Below are 24,238 nucleotides of genomic sequence, written 5' to 3'. Positions count from 1 at the left end.
TGTCCCTCTGAGCACACAGCTGATTTAGCTGTCATCTCCACCCTGCGTGCAGCCAGGCGGGATCTCTCTGGAGCTCTGGTGGGTGGAGTTGTGTCCAAGTCAGCATCTTTGAACACCTGGCATGCGACTGACTGACCCTGTTCTTATTACTCTTCTCCTGGCTCTTTATCAGAGGACACAGGGGGCACCATGTAATGAAGAGACCCCTGAAATGAGAATCAAAGACTGGGTTCCAATCCTAGTGCTCTCATACACGGTGCTATTGAGGGATATGTAGACAGTAACTGGGGATAGCTTTGTGCTGGATCATATCGCCACCTCCCTGGACATCAGTTTCCTCGTGAGAGGGTGGGACTAGATGTTCTCTGAGCCCCTCCCAGCTCAGACATTTCCTGTTGTGCTTTCTGAATCTGGTGCAGACAGGTGAGGCACCGACAGAATGGGTTGCCTTCATTGCCATGTGGACATTCAAGGCTTCCTCTTGCATGTTGGGAAGCAGAGACTTTGAAGGACCTTCCTGGGGACCTTTGGTGGGGGGTGTCTCAGGAAACAAGGGGATAGGCAGGATGTTAGCCCACCCTGCAGGGGTCAGAGCAGGATGCTTGAGTGTGGAGGCTGGGCTGACTCTTGGGTTTGGGAAATGGTGTAGGAAATATGGGGTCATACCACATCAGCCCTGGGGTTGCAGGCTGCTAAATAGAGACAAAGTGTTGATTCTGTAGAGAACCACTGTCAAGTTGGCCCAAGTGAGCAGGTTGTACCTTGGATCTTGTCTCCATAGCTGTCCTAACTCTCCATATTGCTTTATCATTTGTCTGTTAATAATTCTTATGCATTCATCTAAACTCCTCTCTCTCCCTAGACTAAGATCTTTGAGGGGATCCTCTTTTAATTCCCAGCACCATATGAAGCCTAGAACACGATAGATGTTCAATAAATATTTCTTTTTTAAAAAAGATTTATTTATTTATTTACTTACTTACTTGTTTGAGAGAGAAAGAGCACAAGCAGGCAGAGTGGCAGGCAGCAGCAGAGTTGAGAAGCAGGCTCCCTGCTGAGCAAGAAGCCCGACGTGGGACTCGATCTCAGGACGCTGGGATCATGTCCTGAGCTGAAGGCAGCCGTTTAACTGATTGAGCCACCCAGACGTCCCTCAATAAATATTTCTTAAATGAATAATCAATGAATCAATCAAAGGAGCCTGGGAGATCTGAAATGCTGGCGACTAGGTGAAGGAAGAAACTTCCATTATCTTCAGGCATTTCTGTCCACATACCAGAGACGTGGTGGTCACGTCATAAGGAGAATCTACATAGCATCTCCTGTGCTGGGGGGTTGGGTATAAATTACTTCCAATGGGCTCCAGAAACTGCACTGCCTCCTTGGCACCTACCATGTGCCATTTACTAGGAGAAGCTCTGAAACCAGAGGCCAGGGCCAGAATGCCTCTAGTGGCTTCTGGCATCAGCATTTCTTTCTTTCTTTCTTTCTTTCTTTCTTTCTTTCTTTCTTTCTTTCTTGTTTGTTTTGTTTTGTTTTGTCTTTTTGGTTTGTTTGGTTTTGTTGTAGGCTCCACGCCCAGTATGGAGCCCAGCATGGGGCTTGAACTCACAACCCCAGGATCAAGACCTGAGCTGAGATCGGGAGTCAGACACGTAACTGACTGAGCCACCCAGGTGCCCCATGGTTTTATTTCTCCACGCAGCGTGGGGCTCAAACTCACAACCCTGAGATCAAGAGTTGCGGGCTCCACCGACTGAACCAGCCAGGCATCCCCTTTTCTTATTTTTCTTTTAAGAAAAAAAAAAATCTTTAGTTTTTTTCCCTGTGATCTGTAGTTCGTAACGCCATCCCTTTTGCCCCTCAAGGAGATAACCCTTATTAACACTGTTGTCAACATGGTGCGGCTTATCGGCACAGACCAGTGGAAGCCCATAGACCGAACCCCTGAAATAATAGCTCACCACCAAGCGTACCCAGAATCCCTCAGAGGGAGACATGGGCGAGGGAGCAGCCCATGGGCATGATGGGCAGCCACATAGGAGTCCAGCAGCTCCCCTGAAGTCCTTGAAGGGAAGTGGCCATCTCCTTCTGCCACCATGATGTCATCAGTGTGACGGAACAGTCTATCCTGAAACCAATGGCTCACAGCAACCACTTATTTTTGTGACATTGTGGGTCATTCTGGCTCATTCTCTGGTTTTGCCTGGGATCATTTCCATGGCAATAGTCGTGTGGCCGTGCCACTGGGCTGGGAAGTCCAGGATGGCTGGTCCCATGTGTGGTTGTTGTGCTGCCTATCCGGCGGAGGGGCCCCTCGGTTCTCCTCCCTGGGGCCTCTCATCCTCAACAGGCTAGACTGCACTCCTCACTGCATTGGGACTCAGAGCTCCTGTAGGACAAGCTGGGAGGCTGCAGGACTCTTAAGACCCAGGCTCTGATGTCCTGCAGAGGACATCATTTCTGTCTTGTTCCATTGGCCAAGCAAGGTGCAAGGCCCAGAATATGGACAATAGGAGGCGCCATTCATTATTTTGACAGCTACATGCTTACCCCTGCCCCAGAGTTTGGAATGATTTTTGGCAAATCTATTTTGTGGCAAGTGGATCCCTTCACTGTCCTTTCTGCCAGTTTTCTGCATGGATTTTCAGGAAACTCATTTGTTCAGTGGGACATGGATCAATAGCCTCCTTACTGATGGTCTTTCCTGGCCCACTTTTTGTCAAGTTTCACAGTCCCTAACTCCCTAATTCCATGTCGTTACTCCCTGGATCCAGCCTGCACATCATCTGAGTTTGTTAAAGAGTAGAGAATGGCCCATCAAGCATTTACTGGTAGGAAAACCCATCTTTGTGTGTCTTTACGATTGATCTGTCTCCTTCCAACTTCAGTTTCTAGTTTCTTTCTTTCTTTCTTTCTTTTTTTTTTTTTAAAAGATTTTATTTATTTTCTGACAGACAGAGATCACAAGTAGGCAGAGAGGCCGGCAGAGAGACAGGGGGAAGTAGGCTCCCCGCTGAGCAGAGAGCCCGATGTGGGGCTCCATCCCAGGACCCCAGGATCACAACCTGAGCCAAAGGCAGAGGCTTTAATCCACTGAGCCACCCAGGCGCCCCCAGTTTCTAGTTTCTTGCCGGCCTTCCCTCCTCCCCCGTGGTTGGACCCAGGCTCTGGGGAGTGGTATCTCTGCAGGTTTCATTGGACAGGTGTCCAGGAGCTGAGGATGCACTTCTGTGGTCCAGGGACCTCTTTGTTTGGAGAGCTCAGAGCCAACAGCTTTGTTCCCTAAAGCATCTGCCCAACCTTTTCTTAGTTTAGCAGAATGTCAATGCTAAGAGTTGTCCTACCTAAGAGGGATGTCACTGCAGTGGTTCATGCAAGGGACACCTCTTGCGGTAATTATCTTCCAGAGCCCACTGCCTTGCTGGCAGCTCAGGGGAAAGTTGGGGAGGGAGTCCCAGCCCCCCAGTGCTGTCCGAGCGTGAGCTGATGTTTTGCCTGCTGTTTTGGTGTCTGAAGTCGCCCTCATGGGAAACACTGGCTGGAAGGAGGGGGATGTGGGAGATGGGCTCCAGGCCTGCCTGCGTCCCAGGGCTGGCTGGCCATTACTAGCTCTGGACTCTGGAAGAGATGCTTAAGCTCTGCAGGCTTTTTCTCACCTGTGGGGAGGAAACCCTAATAAGAATGGCACCCACACATCACGTTCCTGGCAGAGTCACCTGTGTGGGGGGGCTTTAGCGGGGTTGGCTGGCCTGGGTTGCTGAGAGATTGTGATGAGCTTTACATTTTGTGCAGCGAAATTTCTTCCCTCAGGGGAATCAAGAAAATAATTACAAATGAGCATATTTTATGTTAGGGCAGAAGTGCCTCTTTTTAGATTTAGTAGGTGATTGAATTTAGAATTTTATGGGGAGTCATTACTTGAGGTTTAAAACTTGGCAAAGTTGGGGCAACTTTCAAGGTAGTACAGAATTTCAGCTAATACATAGGTAATGTGGATTTTCACATTTCCTTTGGGGGTACATTGCTTTGCAAGATTTTTTGAAGACACTGCCTTACCTTGGTTACATAATTTAATTCAAAAAGCATTTCTTGACCTGTTATGCTCCAGTCCCTGATAACATAGAGATGAAGGTCTTGGTGTCTCTGCTTGAGGAACTTACTATTGAGCAGAGAAGACAAATACCTTCATCCTTCAAAAAAGATAATAGAGTATGAGACAAAGAGACTAGACAAATAAGGCCCAGACATAGCCCAGAGAAAGGAACTAGTAACTCGAGATGGTTTGGATAAAAAAGGTTCAAGAAGACTTTTAAGAGGGAAAGCCATCTGCTGGGGTTTTGGCGAATGAACAGGAGTTTGCTGGTGGACAAGAAGATGGGCAGCATGTGTAAGGGCACATTTGGGGCTAGCAACAGTTTGGTGTTGCTTCAGACACCAAGTGGGGTAGAGGGGTCAGAAGTGGCTGGAGAGGAAGGCAGAGGCCACTGGGCCAAGAGCCTGGGGATCCAGGTGGTGACTGGAGATCAGTGGAGGCTTCTGAGCAGAGAGGATGCAAGCCTGCACTCGAATTTCTGGACAATCCCATTGTCGTGTTAAAGGGGCCCCACAGAGGTGGCTGAGTCTATGGGAGGGAGGCCAGTTGAGGAAGCTGCTGGGAAGAAGTCAGGAAGGGGATGCTGTCTGAGCTGAGGCAGTGGTCTGGAATGAGGGGGAGGGCATGGATCGAGCCATGATGGAAGGTGCCATGGAGCCTTTGGATTGAGTCTTGGGAGACAGGGTTCATGGGTTGAGTGTGGATGTCAGACCCAGAGGATAGTGTGGTCACTGGGAAGGGTAACCGGGCATCTGGAGCTTAGCAGGTGATTCTGGGGCTCAGAATCACAGAGTTTTCTGTATACCTTTCCATGGCAGGGGAAAACCCAGAGAAGCCAGTGGAGCAGGAGAAGAAGAAGAAGGCAGAACCTCCAGGGAGAGCCCAGAGAGGGAAACGGGAAGTAGATGGATGTCCCCTTGCTGCTCAGAGATGTCGGTGCCCTGGGAGCCAGGGGAAGAGAGTCTGAGGAAGGAAGGAGCAGCTGATGTCAGTGCTGTCAGGGAGGGTGTGTGAGGGGTGACAGGTGTCCATCGGGGTCATCAGTCAGTTGGTGGCTGTGGACCTTTGTAGGACAGTCTGGTTGCAGTTGCATTGAGGAGTGAATGGGAGGTGGGCAGTCAGACAGAATGGAGATAGTTCTTTCCGGAAACCTGGTTAACAAGGGAGGGAAGACACAGGTAACTGGAGAAGGAGCTGGTTCGGAAGGAGGCCCTCCCTTCCAGAGAGGCCCTGCGTCAGGGGTCTGGAGGCAGAAAATGAGGCTCAGACAGGGGTCTACCAGGCCCATGTCATGGAGGTCCAAGACTGTGCTCAGCCCGGCAGCCTGCCGTCTGCTCCTCTCTTATGGTCAATTTCAATTTCCTTCATGTGGGAATAGAATAAGATGTTAGAACTGGAAGGGACTGCCAGGACTGTCGGGGCCAGTCTCTTACTGTCAGAGAAGTAAACTGAGGCTCAAGGAAGGGATGGGGCTTGTCCAAGTTCACCCAGGTGGCAGAGCCAGGCCGTACATGGAAATATTTAGACCAGGGCCCTCACAGCTACCCTTTGCTCTCTGCAATCATCCCCATTGCTAGAAAGGCCCCCAAACCCTGATTCCCATGATTCACAAACTCGTCAACCAGCACTAACTTTTGAGCCCCTGAGAGCCTCGCACTGTGCTGGTTCCCAGGCTCTCTGTGGAGCCTCTCCAAGATTTATCCATGCTCAGTGGTTCCCGCTGCACAACTCCAGGGGGCTCCACGCACACCAAGGTCTTTCTGAATGGTACTCCCCGAAGTTGTACAATGTGGCGGCCCGGGGGCCTGGACCCATCAGGGGCTTCGTGGCAATACTCAGTGCCCATCCATAAGGAAGCCCCCAGGCCAGTGGACTAGGGTAGATCGGCAAACGTGGCAGAGTCATTCTCCCATCGGAAGCGAGTAGGCAGCGCATGAAATAGAAAGCCCACATGCCAGGATGAGTAAAGCAAATCTTTTCAGTCATACGGGTCTGTGGAGAGGCAGCCCAGGGGCCAGGGACGTCGAGGCAGCTGTGGGCAGGGAAATAAAGACTGTACATCCCAGCGCGGCCAGCCAGCCAGCCTTGACCTGTCTTTCTCCTTTCTCTCTCTCTTTTTTTCCCACAGAGGAGTTTTCTTAGACACCATCCTCCCCCGCAGAGACGACAATGGCATCAGGCCAACCATTGGCCAGCGCGTGCGGCTCAGTCAGGGAGACATCGCTCAAGCCAGGAAGCTGTACAAATGCCCAGGTAACTGAGTCCTCGGGAGTCCCAGGGCCATGTGGGCACCCTCGGAGTGTGACTTGACCACACTTTGCAAGCTCGCCTCTTTGCTGGGAAAGCAGCTCGGGGGACCTGACGAGGCTGCTGTAATTTCTGGCGTGCTGCTCTCAGGAAGGTTTCAGACAGCATAGGAGGCCCAAACTGGGGAGGTGATTGCCAGGAGTGACACGAACAATAGGTCTGGGAGCTCACAGCTTTGTCTGTGGGAACCTTTGGAATTCTCTGGCCCAGCCCTGATAGCCCGAAGAGGAAGAAGGCCTAGAGGAATAGCAGCAGTGACCATGGGCCTGGCGCAGTGCGTAACTCTGAATGCCCCTCACTTCCTATGGGAGTGAGAGATGTGGGTTTGTTGGAATAAAAACCAAGGGTTTTGCAGAAAGACCTTGAATGAAGGAGTTCTTAGGGAGGGGGGGTCAACCTCCCAGATCCTCAGAGCTGTAAATGAGGTTGTTTCTATGGCCTTGGGGCTTCCCTAGCCATGCGACGTGCTGGTCATTGGCTAGAAATCGGCCATCAGAGCCTGGACAGTACCCTGGGGTCTGAGGAGTCTGCTTCCCTGCCCAGCCACAAGCCCCTCCCCTTGAAAGTGCCCTCTTTGCCTTCCATCCCCTTGGCTTCAGCATCACACCCCACCCCAACCCCCACCTCCCCAACCTGCTGTCCTGGGAGTGAGCTCACTTTGACCCCTTTAAGCTGTTGAACATCAGTGCAAAGCATCTGTTACAGCAGCCCGGGTTTACCACTGATGGAAGAGAACACAATTCAGTAGTTTGGGGAGGAAGAAGGAAATTCATGACCCACAGGTCCAGTAACATATTTTAGACCGTAGACCAGACACACAGCTGGACCATGGGACAGCATATTTGAAAAAGGGGCCATCCTAGAAAATGTAGGCTATCACATCACCCTACTAAGTGGGATCACAGAGCATGCAAAGGACTCTGTGGGGTTTGGTCCATCACAAAACTCTAGGAAACATGTCCATCCAGCTATTAGTCATGTGGGGGCGTGTTCGGGCTGCAGTGCAGGACGCACATATCATATAACCTAGCTGAATTGAAAGAGAAACATTATAGCATTCTCTGGGAAATGCCATAGTATTTATTTAGTTATAATGTATATGCCTCTTACATCCCCAAAGGATTGGAGGCAGCTGGTAAATACCATGGAGCCATAGAGTAATGTATCTGTTCTTGCAGAATGTTGATGATTATTCGAAAATAATTTCCATGGAACCCTTGGGGGTGTTGACTGCTGGGCATAATCCTCGTGATGCCTGGCAGTTGTTCAGTAACATGATATCGAAGCCCCAACATCCAGGATTTCCTGAGGCTGATGACGGGCTGCTCTCCAGCTATTCCTTCCTGCAGCTTTAAAACTGCAGCTTCCAGTAATTTCAATTAGTAGCTAAGAGCAGGGTTGTTGCCCAGTGGAGGTTGAATTGCATGTAGGCAGATACGGGTAAGGATGCTTGTTTCCCACACTCTGGGGGTGACCCATGGGAAATATTTTTCACATATGTAAGGACTAGTTTCTAGACTTGCAACCAGGCAACCCTCCAATATTCAAGGGCAGAATAGCTTCCCATACGTCTGGTCATCTTGGAGTTTTCTTGAATGTTTATTTGGTAGCTCATTCAGAGATAGGCAGCAGAAAAAGAAGAGGCAAGATTCAACCCAATGAGTTTCTCATGAAATGGGTTTCCGAGTATTTTCTTTGTCTTGTTGCTTCACCTACTTGTACTTTTCTGTGCTCGCTGCCTCAGATGTTAGTCATAATGACAACAGCAGTGCTCACTGTGTGCCAAGCACTGAGTGTATCCATGTCATTAACCCTTCAGGAAGCTCCTGCCCATTTTACAGACAAGAAAACTAAGGCCCAGCAAGTCTGGGAAACTTGCACCCCACTCGAGTCCATGCTCAATCCTGAGAGCCTCAGGAACCTCAGCAACCCCTAGGTATTGCTCTTTGGTGCCCAGACTCTATTTTCACTTCTATCAGCCAGAAGAAAATCATCAGTCTGACTGACACGCTTCTCACAGAGGCATCCCGGGGGCTTTGGCTGGTCACAGGGTGTTGACGGGGCCTGGCACAGGGAGCTTCTGGGATAGGGAGCATGTCTACCTGAATCACAGTTGTTGTTTTACTTGTGCAGCATGTGGGGAGACCCTGCAGGACACAACAGGAAACTTTTCTGCACCTGGTTTCCCAAATGGCTACCCTTCTTACTCCCACTGTGTCTGGAGGATATCGGTCACACCAGGGGAAAAGGTACGTGTGAAACCACCTCAGGAAGTGACATAGCTTTCTTTGAGGTGTGGGGGTTGTACTATTATTGACAGTAGTGAAAACAGCTGCGATGCTATGAGCACCACTGTGCGCCAGCTTGCTTATTTCTGGACTTCCGACTGGTGTCATACAAATAGAGGCTAGAAGCAAAATGTCCATGTGAATTATAAATCAAGCTCACAGTTTGGAAAACAAAGTAGACTCTAACCTTTCTCCTTAATAAGGACACCATCAGAATGCCTTGGAAGGTGAGGATCCAATTAAGAATTCCTTGACATGTCAGAGTGTTGCTCTGGGAGGTAGCAATGTAGGGAGAGCTGGCCCCAACCCACAGCTGGCTCTTCCTTCTCTTCTCAGCAGCCCCATTTCATCTCAGGAGCACCCATGGTGACACCCCAGCCTACTCTCCCAAACACTCTGCACTCCCTCCTTGCAAACAATTATTCCTCCAGTAGGAGCAGATTGGTTAGATATGCTGTCTACCTTTGGGAGGGTGGGTTCCAGGACCGATATCTCTGCATGCTCTAGAAGTAGGCTCAGGACCATTTGGACAGGAACTCCAGGGTCCTGGGCACTTGCAGTGAGGTCTAGGAGCTATGCAAGCTCTGGGTGAGCACGATCCTTTGGGTCTGAAGGTTCTGCGATTCCCTCCAGATTCCCTCTAGAGTTGAGCCAGGGCAGCAGCGTCTTTTGTCGTGGTCCAAGGGTGGTAAGTTCTCAATCCTCTGGCATCTCTTCACATCCATCATATGGATAAGGAATTTGAGGCTCAGACACTTAAAAAATTGCCCAAATTCACAATAAAATATAGAACTGGAACCTGGGGCTTCTTCACTCCTAAAATGTGTGTGTGTGTGTGTGTGTGTGTGTGTGTGTGTGTGTGTGTGAGTTTTCACACCTCCCTTCAAATCCAAGAGTTCTTCAGACTAGACACTGCCATCTTTGAGATGCCCTCTCTGTCCCTTGGGTCAGGCTTCCTACAGTCATACCTGCCGTAGCTTGCCTCACAATAACATGATTGCTGGTTTATCTGGTTGTCTACCTTCTAGACCCTAACCTCATTGAGGACAGAGACTATTCAGCTGGAGGTCTCCAGCACCCAACAGAGCCCATGGCACAAAGTCACACAAAAAGTCTTTGTTGAGGGTGCCTGGGTGGCTCAGTGGGTTAAGCCGCTGCCTTCGGCTCAGGTCATGATCTCAGGGTCCTGGGATCGAGTCCCGCATCGGGCTCTCTGCTCAGCAGGGAGCCTGCTTCCTCCTCTCTCTCTCTGCCTGCCTCTATGCCTGCTTGTGATCTCTCTCTCTCTCTGTAAAATAAATAAATAAATTAAATCTTAAAAAAAAAAAAAGTCTTTTTTGAATGGGCATGTGAATGGATGAGAGGCCAAGTGACAAACCTGCAGCTGGGGGTGCCATGGGGTGATGGATTTCTGGAGGCCTGAAGCCAACCTTCGAGTAGTCCTAATTCATAACTGTTAATAATGTCTACTTAAATGTTTTCTCTGGCCTCGGTGCTATTCTCAGCATATTATGCAGTTTATCTCTTTTAATCCTCAGAACTTCATGTGATAGGAACTATTAGCACATTAATTTTTCTGATTAAAAAATGGACTTGCCTGAGGCTACTCAGTTTGTTGAGAAGTTGGGATCTGAGTGCAGGTGAGAACCTGGATGCTTACCCATCATCCTGTATTATTTCACAAAAGGGTCAGGCGAAAAGGCATCTGAACATGCATTCACGTGCACGTGCTCACGTAACGTGTGCTCACACACAACACCCATGCGCGACTCTTATTCTGGCTCTAAGTATTTATGACACTGTGGTTGTCATCCAGAGCCTGAGAGACTCCAGGCTTGTCCCCTTCGGGTTCGTGCGCTGTCTCTGTGCCTGCTGGAGGCAGTAATGAGAGGAAGGCAGGAAGAAGGAGGAGGAAGAGGAAGTGATTCAGCAGTCCCCAAATCGTTGAATTGTCCTACCTAGCAGAGGCTATGGGATATGCAGAAAATCCCTCCAGCCTTAATTATTATTGCTAACTGGGGGGGCAGGGAGAATATACATCATTGAGATTCCTGTACCAATGATTTCCATTTTGGCTTCACCAGCCTTCCCTGAGCTGCTAGTAATTAGCAAACTTGATCGATTCAAGTGTCCCTTCTTGCTTGTCACCGCTTTTCCTATGGTCTTTATGGTTCCCTAACGTATTTAAAATAATCAGTCTGAATGATTATCCCATTCATTTCGATCACGAATGTGTTACTAAGGAAGTTGTAATAATATTTCCTTTCTGAAAATTTGAAAAGCCAAAGAATTATATTGCAACCAGCTAGTCAGTATGACTGAGCTCTAATGTCCAAATGTGAACACTGTGGGAGCTACAAATGAAAGATAATTTATTATCCCTGTCTTCAAGAGACTTAGAGTTTAGGTAGGGTTCCCCCTTACCTTTAGGGAGTCTGATTTCATTGAAGGAAGATTATTTGCTTGGCCCAGTATTAGTTTTTACATTTTTGAGTTGCTACTAATCAGCAAGCAGGGTTGAGAACCACTTGTCTAGTTTGAAAGAATTTTGACTCTCTCTCTCTCTCTCTCTCTCTTTCTCTCTCTCTCTCTCACACACACACACACTGTACAACACAGGAGCACAGGAGGGGAGCTGGCCTATTATATTCTCCCTCTTCATTTCATAGATGATCAGAAGGCTTTGTGGAAGAAGGTATTAATTGTCCTGAGACCTGAACACCGGGTGGGATTGGCCCAAAGGAGGGGTGGACACGCTTAACGCTAATTAGGACAGGCAGCTTGTGAAAAGTGCTTAGTGTGTAGGTTTGTGGAGCACTCAGTGTGGCTTGATTTTTAAGACCGCATTTATCGAGTGCCTATCGTGTGTCAGAGCACGATACGCTCAATATACAGTTTCTCCGGCCGCCCATCAATAACCCAGTGGTGTGCGTGTTGTTTCGCAGATAAGGAAACTAAACATCACTCACCCAAGTGGGCAAGTGAGAGGTAGAGCTAGTAAGTGGTAGAGCTAGTAAGTGGTTGATCTAGTAAGTGGTAGTAGGATCTCGGAGCTAGTAAGTGGTAGAGCTCAGAAATCCAGATCTGCCTGACTCTTAAAGACGCCTGCTCTGCAGTCACCATAAGGGGCCAAGGAGAGGGTCCCAAGGAGGGAAAGGCCGCCTCAATTTGGGCAGTCAGAAAGGGTCTCAGGGCAGAGGCAGGGGATGCTGGAGCTAGACCTGGGGAAGCGTCCATTAGCGGGATCCCTCAGGGCACACAAGGAAATAAGTTCACATAGGACGGATGCTGGAGGCTCTGGGAGGTAAGTAGAGAGTTTAATTTATGAGATGGGGCAGGGGGAGCCATGGAAGTTCTCTGAGCATAGGAGGAGTTTGATGAACGTAAGATGTCAGAGCAAGATAGATCTAGAAGCCCAAGTGCTCAGAAGGGGCCAGGACGTGGCAGGAGTGATGCAGACAGCACTGCTGAAGGGACACCAGACTGGCCTGCAACAGGGACACAGACATCTTAAGGGAAAGAGGTCTGTCAGCTTCGGGGATAAACAATAGGGGTGAAGCAGACATGACAGCATAGGGCTGCACCCCCGTGACTGGTGTCACCTGCGCACAGGGAAGCTGGAAGGGAAATGCTGCTGCACTAAGGGACCATCACAGTCACCGGGGAGCAGGGAGGGCGGGATCCAGCTGAAGCCAGAGAGCAGCGGAGAGAGGACAGGTGTGCGGAAGCCCAGAGAGAGGTGTTCAAAGCAGGGGAGGCATGGAGAATGGGACAAACGAATAACAGCCCTTTCAGTCTGGCTGGGAAGGCCCTGGAACTTTGACCTGCAGCCTTCCAGCCTGGGGCTTTGCTTAGAGACCCGAGGGACCTGGTTGCAGTAGTGGGGCAGGGCTGCCTTTATGGGGTCCCTGGTGAGTGAAGAGAGCAGAGAAATGATGGAGCAGAGACAGGCCGAGCCTGGCAGACATGGCATGGGTACCCTACATGGTGGGGCTGGATGGAGTGAGGAAGGAGGGATGCCTGAATTCTGCTTTGGGCCATCTGCCAGGGATGCCCCAAGCTGGAAGGGTAGCAGGTTTGTGGGAAGGGTACCTGTGTGCCAAGTCCACAGGGCCACCCACCTGCCTCCACTCTTTGTGGACAAGGACATCCACGGAATGGCCTCAGCATGTCCAGAAGAACTGAAACCTTCCTTTTTAGTCCATCTGAACCCCAAGCTCCCCAGCCTTCACTCCCCATTCCAGAACCACCCAGCATGACCTACACTCTCCTTGCCTGAGCTCATGTCAGTCCCTCTCACCAAAATGTGCTCCTGCCCTGTGTCTCTGCCCACTGGCTCCCTATTCCCCTTAGGTTAAATGCCACCTCTTCTGAGATGTATCCTGGCAGCCTCTAGTTCTCCCTCCCTGGTGCTGCAGGATTCCCTTCCTGTGCGTCCCTCTCTTTTCCACATTTATTCCAGAGTGTTCTGTCTAACTGGCCTGAACCCTCTGTGTTCTCTGAACTCCCTAAAAGCAAGAGCCCTCTCTTGCTGATCTTTCGATGTCAGTTGGCCAACACAGACGGGCACACAGTAGGTGGTCAGCTAACAATGGTGTGATGAACGAAAGAATGAACGAATGCAGGAATGAACGAACACACAGACTGACTCTAGGAAAGCTTTCGGCTACACCCCATCCCAGAAGAGTGAGGTCATGGCCGAGGGGGAACAGTGATCACGGTGGTTGCTCAGATGCACCCAGGCTAACCCCAGGCCTTTGGAATGATGGATGATGTTATAAGATCTTTCTGTATCTCTGAACTTCACTGACCCCTACCTCCTTCTAAATCCCCAGTCTCAGTGCGTCCCAGCCCGTCGTTTTAATGCATTCTGTTTCCTATAAACCACCGAGTGACTTCAAAAGCTCCAGGACAGAACCAGGGGACTCATCTCCTCTGTTTACTCCCCATCCTGCTCAAGGTTTATTATTTCATGTCACGAGATTTCCTGTGAGCGTGTCTTTGCGAGGACGCTCCCACTGTGGTCTGAGAGCTCTGTATGCTAAGAGGTAATGTGAGAACACGGGCATGCGAGATGGGTCTTCAGGAGTCCTCGGGCTCTGCTGCCAAAACTCACTTTACGGTCACTCTTTACAGATCGTCCTGAACTTCACATCCATGGATTTGTTTAAAAGCCGCCTGTGCTGGTATGACTATGTGGAGGTCCGGGATGGTTACTGGAGAAAAGCCCCCTTATTGGGTAAGTTGACTTTAGAAGGCCTTGGGAGAGGGGTGATGGGCTGTTCCATGGGATGCCATTAACATGCGGAAGGGCCCATCCCGACAGCGGACACAGGAAGCTCACAAGGGTCGGTGTCGTTGTAAAACTCCGAGCACTCCATTTGGCAGCACGTGTTAAAAGCTTTTAAGACCGAGACTGCCCTTCAACCCGGCAATTCTGCTTCTTGGAATGTATCCTAAGGAACCAATTAAGGAAGCATGCAAAGTTCTAGCTCTGGGGGTATTCACTGGAGCAGGAAAAATGGAAAACAGTTTACATGTTCAACAGTAGGGGTTCGCTGAAAAAACTGGGATACAACTTTCCAGGGGAAAACTATCCAGCCACTAAAAATAAAGTTGGAGGTGCCTGCTTATTGATACAGAAAGGGGTTCCTGTATGTCATTACACAAAAAGGTGTTACGAAAGACAACATGAGGTTGACTTCCATTTTAATAAAAATACTGTTATATGTATATTTTGAGGCTTTGCAAACTCAGGTGCCCTCAGAAATAAGGCATACGTGAGGACGAGGGGATTGGATAATAAATGAAGGAGTGGTGGGGAGTGTGGCCAAGTGAATATCCTGACCAGAATTACTCAAAACAAAACTACTTAAAACATGTACAGGTTGGATTCCACTGGAAGAAACCATTCTGTGATCTACAGTACAAATATCAAGTAGAATCATGAATATAAATAAATAACATATAGTGGTTATTTCAGAATGACAGAGATTTTGTTGTTGTTGTTGTTGTTTTGTTTGTTGTTTTTTGTTTTAGTTTATTCTGGGGCCTCCTGGGTGGCTAAGTCAGTTAGGTGTCTGATTCTTGACTTTGGTTCATGTCATGATCTCGGGGGCATGAGATCCAGCCCTACGTCAGGCTCTGCCCTCAGCGTGGAGTCTACTCAAGGATTCTCCCTCTCCCTCTGTACCTTTCTCCTGTACCCTGCATACTTTCTCTCTCTCTTAAGAATTTTTTAATTCTTTTTTCCTTGTTTAGCTATATTTTCTAATTTTTCTACAATAACCGTGTACCCTTTCTGGTAGATGCACAGTGCATAAACTCATACGTGACAAGGCAGCTTGGACCTTTCCACAAGAGGCAGTGGGCAGGTGGCACAAGGAGAAAAGTCTGTTCATTCAGGATTGGTCACCAATTTGCAATCTCCCATGGGTGACCTGAAAAGATGAAAGTATAGAGAATTAATGGCACAGTGTCCTGGAAATGGACATAGGGACTCATTTGGCTAAAGAATAGCAATGGGGGAGCCAGGAAGAGATGTAGATTTATAAGGAGCCAGATGGAAGGGTTTTGGCTGTTAGTGGATCGTCCTCATTTTTAGAGCAATAGCAGGGTGGGCTTCCAGGTTGATAAATCTGAGACTTCACTGAGGTCTTTGTCCCTGGCATATCCTCACAAGGGCAGAAAACCCGCTCTGGTTATTCTTTGACTGTCTGGCCTGGGAGTGAGCTGCTGTTGGGACAGCAGATGAAAGACGGAAACAGGGGGAGATGGAGAGAGTTAACCGGGGGAGAGTTCCGTAGCCAGACCATGTGTGCCTTCGAGTCAGATTCTGGGTAGGTCAGAAGAGATTGGGACAGAGGGTCTGGGTGGCCCCGAGTGGGCTGGCAAATACTAAGCTCTGTCTGGCCACAGGGACTCAGCCACGTCAGCTTTCATTGGGAAGATCACATAAACCCCTTCTGTCCAGAAGACCATGAGTCTCAATTCCTAGAGGTCCAAACAGAAAGGAATCTGTGTGCACTGGTGCTTAAGAAAGCCGCCATGGCAGGCTCTGAGAGTGGGTGCCAGGTTACCACCACCATCGGTGGCATCGGTGGGCTAGTTGGCCATCTAAGTAGGCAAGCCGAGCACAGCCAGGAGCGTGCACGCTTTAGGACAAAGGGGATTGGTTACCCGATGGCAGGGCGGCGGCTGCCTGCCCTGGATTTCCGCTTCCTGTCTCAGGCAAGTGGACACAGCGCATGCTCGCAGCCAGCAGGAGGCGCGGCCTCCAAGGTAATACCGACTGGGTGTGGCAAAAAGACTGAGGGCTGTGTTCTGGGTTAGCAGAGGTTCCTGAACCTGGTTCTGGGTTAGCAGAGGTTCCTGAACCTGGTTCCTGAACCCGAGTCGGCTGGGAGGATTTCTGTATATACAGATCCCTGGGAGCCTACCGCATCAGAATCCCCATGAGCTGGATCAGGGAGTGATCCTGCGTCCCCGTCAATGTAGGTGCATGGGGACCTGTTTAGCACCACATAGAAAGGGGACGGCAGGGGTGCTCATCAAACAGCTGCAGCTGGTCACCTTTGAGAAAGGAGAGGAGGCACAGGTAGTCGGCAGCTTGGAGGTTTGGTTTGCATACTTTTGGATCATTCTACATTTTTTTACAAGAATGCATTCAGGTAGTATTTTCTAATTAAACTAATACAAGGGGTTGTGTGGGGTGGGGGAGTTTCCATGACAGCACGGAATCATGAACCCCTCGACAAGGCAGGGATCACAGAGTCCCTAAGCCCACACCTTCACCAGGAAAGTGAAGAGTCCACACCCTTCGAACGTGGACCAACTCGCTAAGTCCGCACAGCCAGTTAGGGGCTGAGATCAGACCAGAACTCCGATGGCCTCGTCATGAGGAGTGGGGACTGCTGCCTCTGAGAAGGGTATCCCAGTAGTAGGACCGTCAGATAAAATGCATGATTCACTGTTTAGCTGAAATTCCAATGAGTCTGGCCTTCCCGTATTTTTGTTTGCAAAATCTGGCAACCCTAACGCCCCCCAGAGGAATGTGGTAGACGCAAAGGGCTCAGGGAAGGAAGCTCTCTGTTAACTGAGGTTCCCCAGAGAGGGCCAAGACACGCTCCTGAGACTGGGCACAGCCAGAGGCATTTCCAGGGATTCCCTTTTCTTGAACCTGAAACAAGAACTTTCTCACTGCAGATCCTGGCATTTCTGACTACACTTCCATTGATGAGATGGGGCTTTTGCCATTCGTTGTTGTTGGTGATGGTTTGCTTTGTTTGGGTTTGGGGGGGCGGGTTGGGGCTCATATTTTACACACTTTTGTACTGTGTGTGTGTGTGTGTGTGTGTGTCCGCGTGCGGCAGCCAAGGCATGGCCCAGTGCCTGTAACCGTCATTCTTCGTTTGCGGGAATTCTCCTTTGCCAACGACTTGGCCCTGCTCTGATGTTTCCAAATGCAGTTGTTAGTGCACTTTTGTGTTTGGAACAAGTGCATTGTGTGGGCCGAGCTGGTCCCTGGGAGGGGTCAGTGCCATGAAATCTGCTGGGAGGAGGCAGGTCAATGCCCCTTTGGCAGGAGGGAGAGCGGATTAGGGCTGATTGTGAAAGTATGCATCTTGCTCTGAAAAACTGTGCATTGCATATTTTCCCAGGGCAGTGTGTGAAAATCCAGGCATAATGGACGCATAACTTTTTATGAATGAACCCTTTATGACTCCCCACGGAGTCCACTTGTAGTGTCCTCATCTGCATTTCCTCTTCTTGATATCCTTATTAAACTCCTCCTCGAAAGCCAGGAACCAGCATCAGTTCGGGGATTTGCCACCTTTTCTCTAGTCCCGCTTCTGCCCAGCCTGTTCGTTCTCTTGGAAGGGGGCTGTTGGGGACCCACTTTTTCACAAAGTGATTAAAGAGAAGTGTAAGTAGAATGAGAATAGTTCACCATTGGTTAAAGGTATCACATTGGTTTTTCAGTTTCAGGGGTCACTCATGAGATTGCACCTGAAGTGGGGAGGAATGGGGGTGGCCTACAGAGAGAATTTACCAGTACTCTTAAGTACTGTCATGTTAATTGGATTCCCCTCCCTTATTTCTGGTGGAGGAATTACTCAAACAATGCACTCTTGTATGCAGAACTGTCTTTGAGCACTCTGTACCACCACAGTACACACAAAGCCCCTCTCCCAACTTTTCCCTGAAGTGGGGAGGGAAGTTCAGAAAGGCCAGGCTGGCTGATCAGAGTCGCATGGCCCCACTACTGGGGCTCCCTGGGCTGGGGGCCGTCTCCCAAGTGAGCAGGAACGTTGGTGGGAGTCAAACAGCCAAGCTGGCATCGCCACAAGCTCTCTGTATGGCTGGAGGCTTTGACCTTCGTTCCTGTCTGTGTCCAAACGGGGAATGATGTGTACATTCCCAGAGACCAGATTTCCTGTCTATTCATCCAAAAGCGGACCGTGTCCAGAATTGCACCTCGAATACTGAAGTTTTCTTTTGATGATGGTGACAGTGGTGATGAATTAGGAGGTGAAATTGATGGTGAAGGTCAAGATCCCAGACTGCTGAGGTTCAAATCCGACTTCACTTACAACTTAGACTGTAACTCAAAGTGAATGCAGCTCAACTCAAATTCTACAATCCTTGGTTTTCTCATAACCTAGATTATGGATAGTACCTAATTTGGGGGTAGCAGAATGCAGTTATATAATGTATGTAGGGTACCTAGGACAATGTCAAGCTCAAAAGCAAAAGGCTTTCCTTAGAACCATTATGGTGGAGATGGGAGTGTTGAGAAAACAGGGGACAAAATAGAAGGTTTTAGTTAAGAATACACAGCGATTGGGGGAGAGAAGTTACTTAGAAGTAATCTGTAATTTATCCCAGCCAGTCTGTGTTTGCCAAGGCAGTAACTCCTCCCTCCTCCAGAGCAGTGAGCGGACCAGGGTTGTCCTGTGGTCTGGTGGTGGTGGGTGGTTCGTCTCATCTGGTTGGGTTCTTAGGCAGCAAGGCAGGCATGGGAAGTCGCTCTGTTTTTTGCAAACAGTCTCCAGTGGCCGTGACAGCTGGGGTTTTAAAAGGAGAAATTTGGACTTGAAACTCGGTTTGGCTAAGAAGGAATTCCTTTTGTGATCCCACGTTGTTGAACGGCTGTTCAGCAAGCCTCTCTCCTCACTGGTAAGCAGTACTTCCCCACGTTTCCGTGGTGTTTTCCAAGAATTAATTGACACTAATTGGCCATGCCGGAGTAACCATTACGGAAAATTTATGGGCTTCTGATGGATTGTTCCTTGCCAAACTCTCGGCAGAAGTTTCAGCTCATCTCACTTAATGTTAAGCTCACCAGAGCCAGAGAGCTGCAGGTGGCCAGAATCGGAAGGAAGCAGAAGGAGATTAGCAGCTTCTACCTCACGTCTCCGCAAAGAATGTATCCACAGTTGGCCATCAGGAAATGGCCACAGTGGCCTTTATTCCTCCCTGAACCTCACTCCTCCTATTTCTCAGAAGGGAAAGGAGAATTATAACTTCAAGTGGTGTTGGTGATAAAGGAGTGCCCACCAAATAACTGTTGAATAGACATAAGAAACATTGAGATATGAGTCACATATAATACAACTCACTGTCTAAAGTATTCATGTCAATGGCTTTTTGTATGTTCAGGGTTGTGCAACCAGCCATCATCATAGTCAGTTTCAGAACATCTTCATCACCCCAAAAGAAAACACATCCCTACTCATCAAGAGTCCCTCCCCATTTCCCCAACATTAAATGGATTTTTGAGTGACTCCATAGTCAGAGCTTGAGAGAACCATGACCACCAGTCCAAGTAGACCTTGACTGGTCTGTGTTGTGAACTGATAGTACAGCTCAGCTCATGTCCCACCCCACCCCCATTCCTATCCTGCCATGGCTGCCATCTTTTTTTTTTAATTAATTTTTTATTTTTTTATTAACATATAATGTATTATTAGCCCCAGCGGTACAGGTATGTTAATCGCCAGGTTTACACACTTCACAGCACTCACCAGAGCACATACCTTCCCCAATGTCCATAACCCAACCACCTTCTTCCTACCCACCTCCCCCCAGCAACCCTCAGTTTGTTTTGTGAGATTAAGAGTCCCTATGGTTTGTCCCCCTCCCGATCCCATCTTGTTTCATGTTTTGCTTCCCTACCTCCCAAGCCCCCCATGTTGCCACTCAAATTCTTCATATCAGGGAGATCATAAGATAATTGTCCTTCTCTGATTGACTTATTTTGCTTAGCATAATACCCTCTAGTTCCATCCAGGTCATTGCAAATGGCAAGATTTCATTTCTTTTGATGGCTGCATAGTTTTCCATTGTATATGTATACCACATCTTCTTTATCCATTCATCTTTTTAGGGCATCTAGGTCCTTTCCATAGTTTGGCTGTTGTGGACATTGCTGCTGTAAACATTCGGGTGCATGTTCCCCTTTGGATCACTACATTTGTATCTTTAGGGTAAATACCCAGTAGCGTGATCACAGGGTCATAGGGTAGCTCTATTTTCAACTTTTTGAGGAACCTCCATGCTGTTTTCCAGAGTGGCTGCACCAGCTTGCATTCCCACCAACAGTGTAGGAGGGTTCCCCTTTCTCCACATCCTCGCCAACACTTGTTTCCTGACTTGTTAATTTTAGCCATTTTGACTGGTGTGAGGTGGTATCTCATTGTGTTTTTGTTTTGTTTTGTTTTGTTTTAAGATTTTATTTATTTACTTGACAGACAGAGATAACAAGTAGGCAGAGAGAAGGGGTGAAGCAGGATCCCTGCTGAGCAGAGATCCCGATGCGGGGCTCGATCCCAGGACCCCAAGATCACAACCCGAGCCAAAGGCAGAGGCTTAACCCACTGAGCCACCCAGGCGCCCCTCATTATGGTTTTGATTTGTATTTCCCTGACGCCGAGTGATGTGGAGCACTTTTTCATGTGTCTGTTGGCCATCTGGATGTCTTCTTTACAGAAATGTCTGTTCGTGTCCTCTGCCCATTTCTTGATTGGATTATTTATTCTTTGGGAGTTGAGTTTGATAAGTTCTTTATAGATTTTGGATACTAGCCCTTTATGTGATATGTCATTTGCAAATATCTTCTCCCATTCTGTCAGTGCCTCTTTGTTTTGTTGACTGTTTCCTTTGCTGTGAAAAAGCTTTTGATCTTGATGAAGTCCCAATAATTCATTTTTGCCCTTGCTTCCCTTGCCTTTGGCAAGGTTTTTAGGAAGAAGTTGCTGTGGCTGAGGTCGAAGAGGTTGCTGCATGGCTGCCACCTTTAGACGGCATTAGGAATTACAGGGTCAAAGATTCCTATATACCAGGAAAGGCATGACCTTTGGCCTCTTCCTCTGTAGAAGAGCCAAATTTCAGACTTAGACCCAAGTGTCTGAGGAATATATGTTTATTTCTGTTTTTTTTTTTCAATAACAGAATTTCAACAGCAATTATGCTGTTAATAAAACAGCAGTTATATACCTTTCTGTCAGGTAGTGGGAAGTTAACTTCAATTAGATTGTGTTTTCTTCCTTCCACGTGGGGGTCCGATAAGGGATTGACTTTGTCCCAAGGCATGGTGGCAGGGGAGGCGTCCATTTTGCCATCCCAGGTGGCTTTACGGTGTGTCCTCCTGCCTGGTCTCTAGCCCTCTGTCTGAGCAAAGAATCATAAGTGGCTGCTGGGCCTCCTTCTTATCTCAACTCCAGGCCAGTTCAGATTGGTGCCAGGTCCACATCTCCCTAGAAGACATACAGTGGGTGATGTCCTGTGGCTCCGCACACCCTCTGGACTACGGGAAAGTCACCTCCATACCCCTCCGCCTGAAGAGCTCTGCATGCCTGTCTCCTGCCTAATGTCTGGATGAATGTGTCGATGCTTCTATTCTGACCCCAGGTGGGACATGGGGATCTAAGGTCTTGTTGCCCCTCCAGGCTCTGCCCAGGAAGTGGGGGCACAGTTCTGTCCTTCTCCCAGATCCTTTTTAAATTTTTATTTATTTTTATTACTTTTTAAAGATTTTATTTAAATTCAAGTTAGTTAACATATAATACATTATTAGTTTCAGGTGGAGAATTTAGTGATTCATCGGTGGCATACAATACCCAGTGCTCGTGCCATCAATTACCCTCCTTAATGCCCATCATCCAGTTACCCCATCCCCCTACCCACCTCCCCTCCAACAACCCTCAGTTTATTCCCTATAGTTATGAGTCTCTCTTTTTTTTTTTTACTTTTTTAAAAAGATTTATTTATTTATTTGATAGAGATCACAAGTAGGCAGAGAGACAGGCAGAGAGAGGGGAGAAGCAGACCCCCTGCTGAGCAGAGAGCCCGATGCGGGGCTTGATCCCAGGACCCTGAGATCACGACCTGAGCCGAAGGCAGAGGCTTTGACCCACTGAGCCACCCAGGCGCCCCCGGTTATGAGTCTCTTAATGTTTCCCTCCCTCTCTCTTTTTATCTTCCCTTCCCCCATGTTCATCTGTTTTATTTCTTAAGTTCCACATGTGAGTGAAATCATATGGTATTTGTCTTTCTCTGATTTATTTTGCTCAGCATAATACCCTTCAGTTCCATCCACATTATTGCAAATGGCAAGATTTCTTTCTTTTTTTTTTTTTTAGATTTTTTATTTTTATTTATTTGACAGACAGAGATCACAAGTAGGCCTCTCTAGGCAGGCAGAGAGAGAGAGGGAAGCAGGCTCCCTACTGAGCAGAGAGCCCGACGCGGGGCTCGATCCCAGAACCCTGGGACCGTGACCTGTGCCGAAGGCAGAGGCCTTAACCCACTGAGCCACCCAGGTGCCCCAGATTTCTTTCTTTTTTGATTGCTGTGCAATATATATGTGTGTGTGTGTGTATATATATACACATACATATATACATATGACAGCTTCTTTATTCATTCATCTGTCAGTGGACATCTGGGCTCTTTCCATAGTTTGGCTATTGCAGACATTGATGTTATAAACATTGGGGTGAAGGTGCCCCTTCAAATCATTATTTTTGTATCCTTTGTATAAATATCCAGTAGTGTGATTGCTGGGTCATAGGGTAGCTCTATTTTCAACTTTTTGAGGAATCTCCGTACTGTTTTCCAGAGTGGCTACACCAGTTAGCATTCCCGCCAATGGTGTAAGAGGGTTCCCCATTCTCCACATCACTGCTAACATCTGTTATTTCCTGAGTGGTTAATTTTAGCCATTTTGACTGCTGTGAGGTGGTGTCTCACTGTGGTTTTGATTTGTATTTCCCTGATTCTGTGTGGTGTTGAGCATTTTTTCACATGTCTGTCGGCCATTTGTATGTCTTCTTTGGAGAAATGTCTGTTCATGTCTTCTGCCCATTTCTTGACTGGATTGTTTTTGGGGGGGGGTGTCGAGTTCAATAAGTTCTTTATAGATTTTTGGGTACTAGCCCTTTATCTGATGTGCCATTTGCAGATATCTTTTTCCATTCTGTATGTTGCCTTTTAGTTTTATTGATTTTTTTCCTTTGCTGTGCAGAAGCTTTTGATCTTGATGAAGTCCCAGTAGTTCATTTTTGCTTTTGTGTCCTTCTCACAGATTTAAACCCACTTGGGGTCTCTATCATCTTTTTCCATCAAGAGCCTTACCTCAGGGTGGGACGGTGTACGGGGTCCTTCTAGAAGGTCCATCAGCCCTTCTCTAATCCTCTCTCTCTCTGGTTCCTGCACTCATTCATCCTAGCAATCTTTCTAAGACTACAAGGGTGAAAATGGAAAATGTGCTCTTCCTCACTGAGTGTTCTTCCAAACAAAGTTCTTCCAAACTTTGTGATTGTGACTAGGCTTATGAAATTCAAGAGCCTACAAGATTTGATTTTTTTTTTTATCATATGTTCTCTGGCATCCCTTTTCTGAGGCAAGAGAAGCAGAATGTCTTCCCAAAGGCATGCCACCCGCAGAAGAAGGGCATGTATGTAGTAGGAAATACCGCGGGGGGGAACGTCCATCGCTGTTTCAGACCATTACCCACCACACCTGTACCAGACCCACATGGCAGAGGAGGGCGTGTCTGGGCTACACTCGGAGTTCTTCGATTGACTGGTGTCTAGAATCCTCTAGAAGTCGGTCCTTTATTCCTCTTTGCGTGACAGGGTGAATTGCCACAGCCAAGGCTCCTGCTCACAGGGCACCACATTGAAGAAACGCCGCTCCCTCTCTCTGTAATGAGTTTCTCGCTGTCTGCCAGCAGCCTGACCTGTCTTTTCCGTTCCCAGGTAGGTTTTGTGGCAATAAAGTCCCGGAGCCCCTCACCTCCACGGACAGCCGGCTCTGGGTGGAGTTCCGGAGCAGCAGCAGCATCTTGGGCAAGGGTTTCTTCGCGGTGTACGAAGGTTGGTTCAGATGAGAGAAACCCACAGGGGAGCTTTGGCTGTGTTCTGACCTTCCCACGCAGCCGCCATCCCTCTTGCACCCAGGCCTGCATGGCAGCAGCCAGAGCCCCGGGGGTCGGGGCACCCACCACAGGGGCTGGGCCGAGGCATCCCCCCGGGGCCCCCTC

At 48.5% G+C, this 24,238-nt stretch overlaps 1 protein-coding gene across 2 annotated transcripts in view; it reads left to right on the top strand.

Moving 5' to 3' along the window:
• The window catches only part of TLL2 (tolloid like 2), a 118,039-nt gene that overhangs the window by 72,764 nt on the left and 21,037 nt on the right, over positions 1 to 24,238 (top strand). For both annotated transcript variants that reach the window (XM_032313404.1, XM_032313403.1), the window contains 4 exons: positions 6,225 to 6,349; positions 8,537 to 8,652; positions 13,828 to 13,930; positions 23,955 to 24,071. In XM_032313404.1, coding sequence (XP_032169295.1) covers positions 6,225 to 6,349; positions 8,537 to 8,652; positions 13,828 to 13,930; positions 23,955 to 24,071 — 461 coding nt within the window. The remainder of the gene's footprint in view (positions 1 to 6,224; positions 6,350 to 8,536; positions 8,653 to 13,827; positions 13,931 to 23,954; positions 24,072 to 24,238) is intronic.

Source organism: Mustela erminea, chromosome 14, assembly GCF_009829155.1.
Source record: "Mustela erminea isolate mMusErm1 chromosome 14, mMusErm1.Pri, whole genome shotgun sequence".
NCBI lineage: Eukaryota > Metazoa > Chordata > Mammalia > Carnivora > Mustelidae > Mustela > Mustela erminea.
The sequence above is the reverse complement of the archived record's forward strand: the minus strand, read 5'-3'. Positions and strand labels throughout refer to the sequence as shown.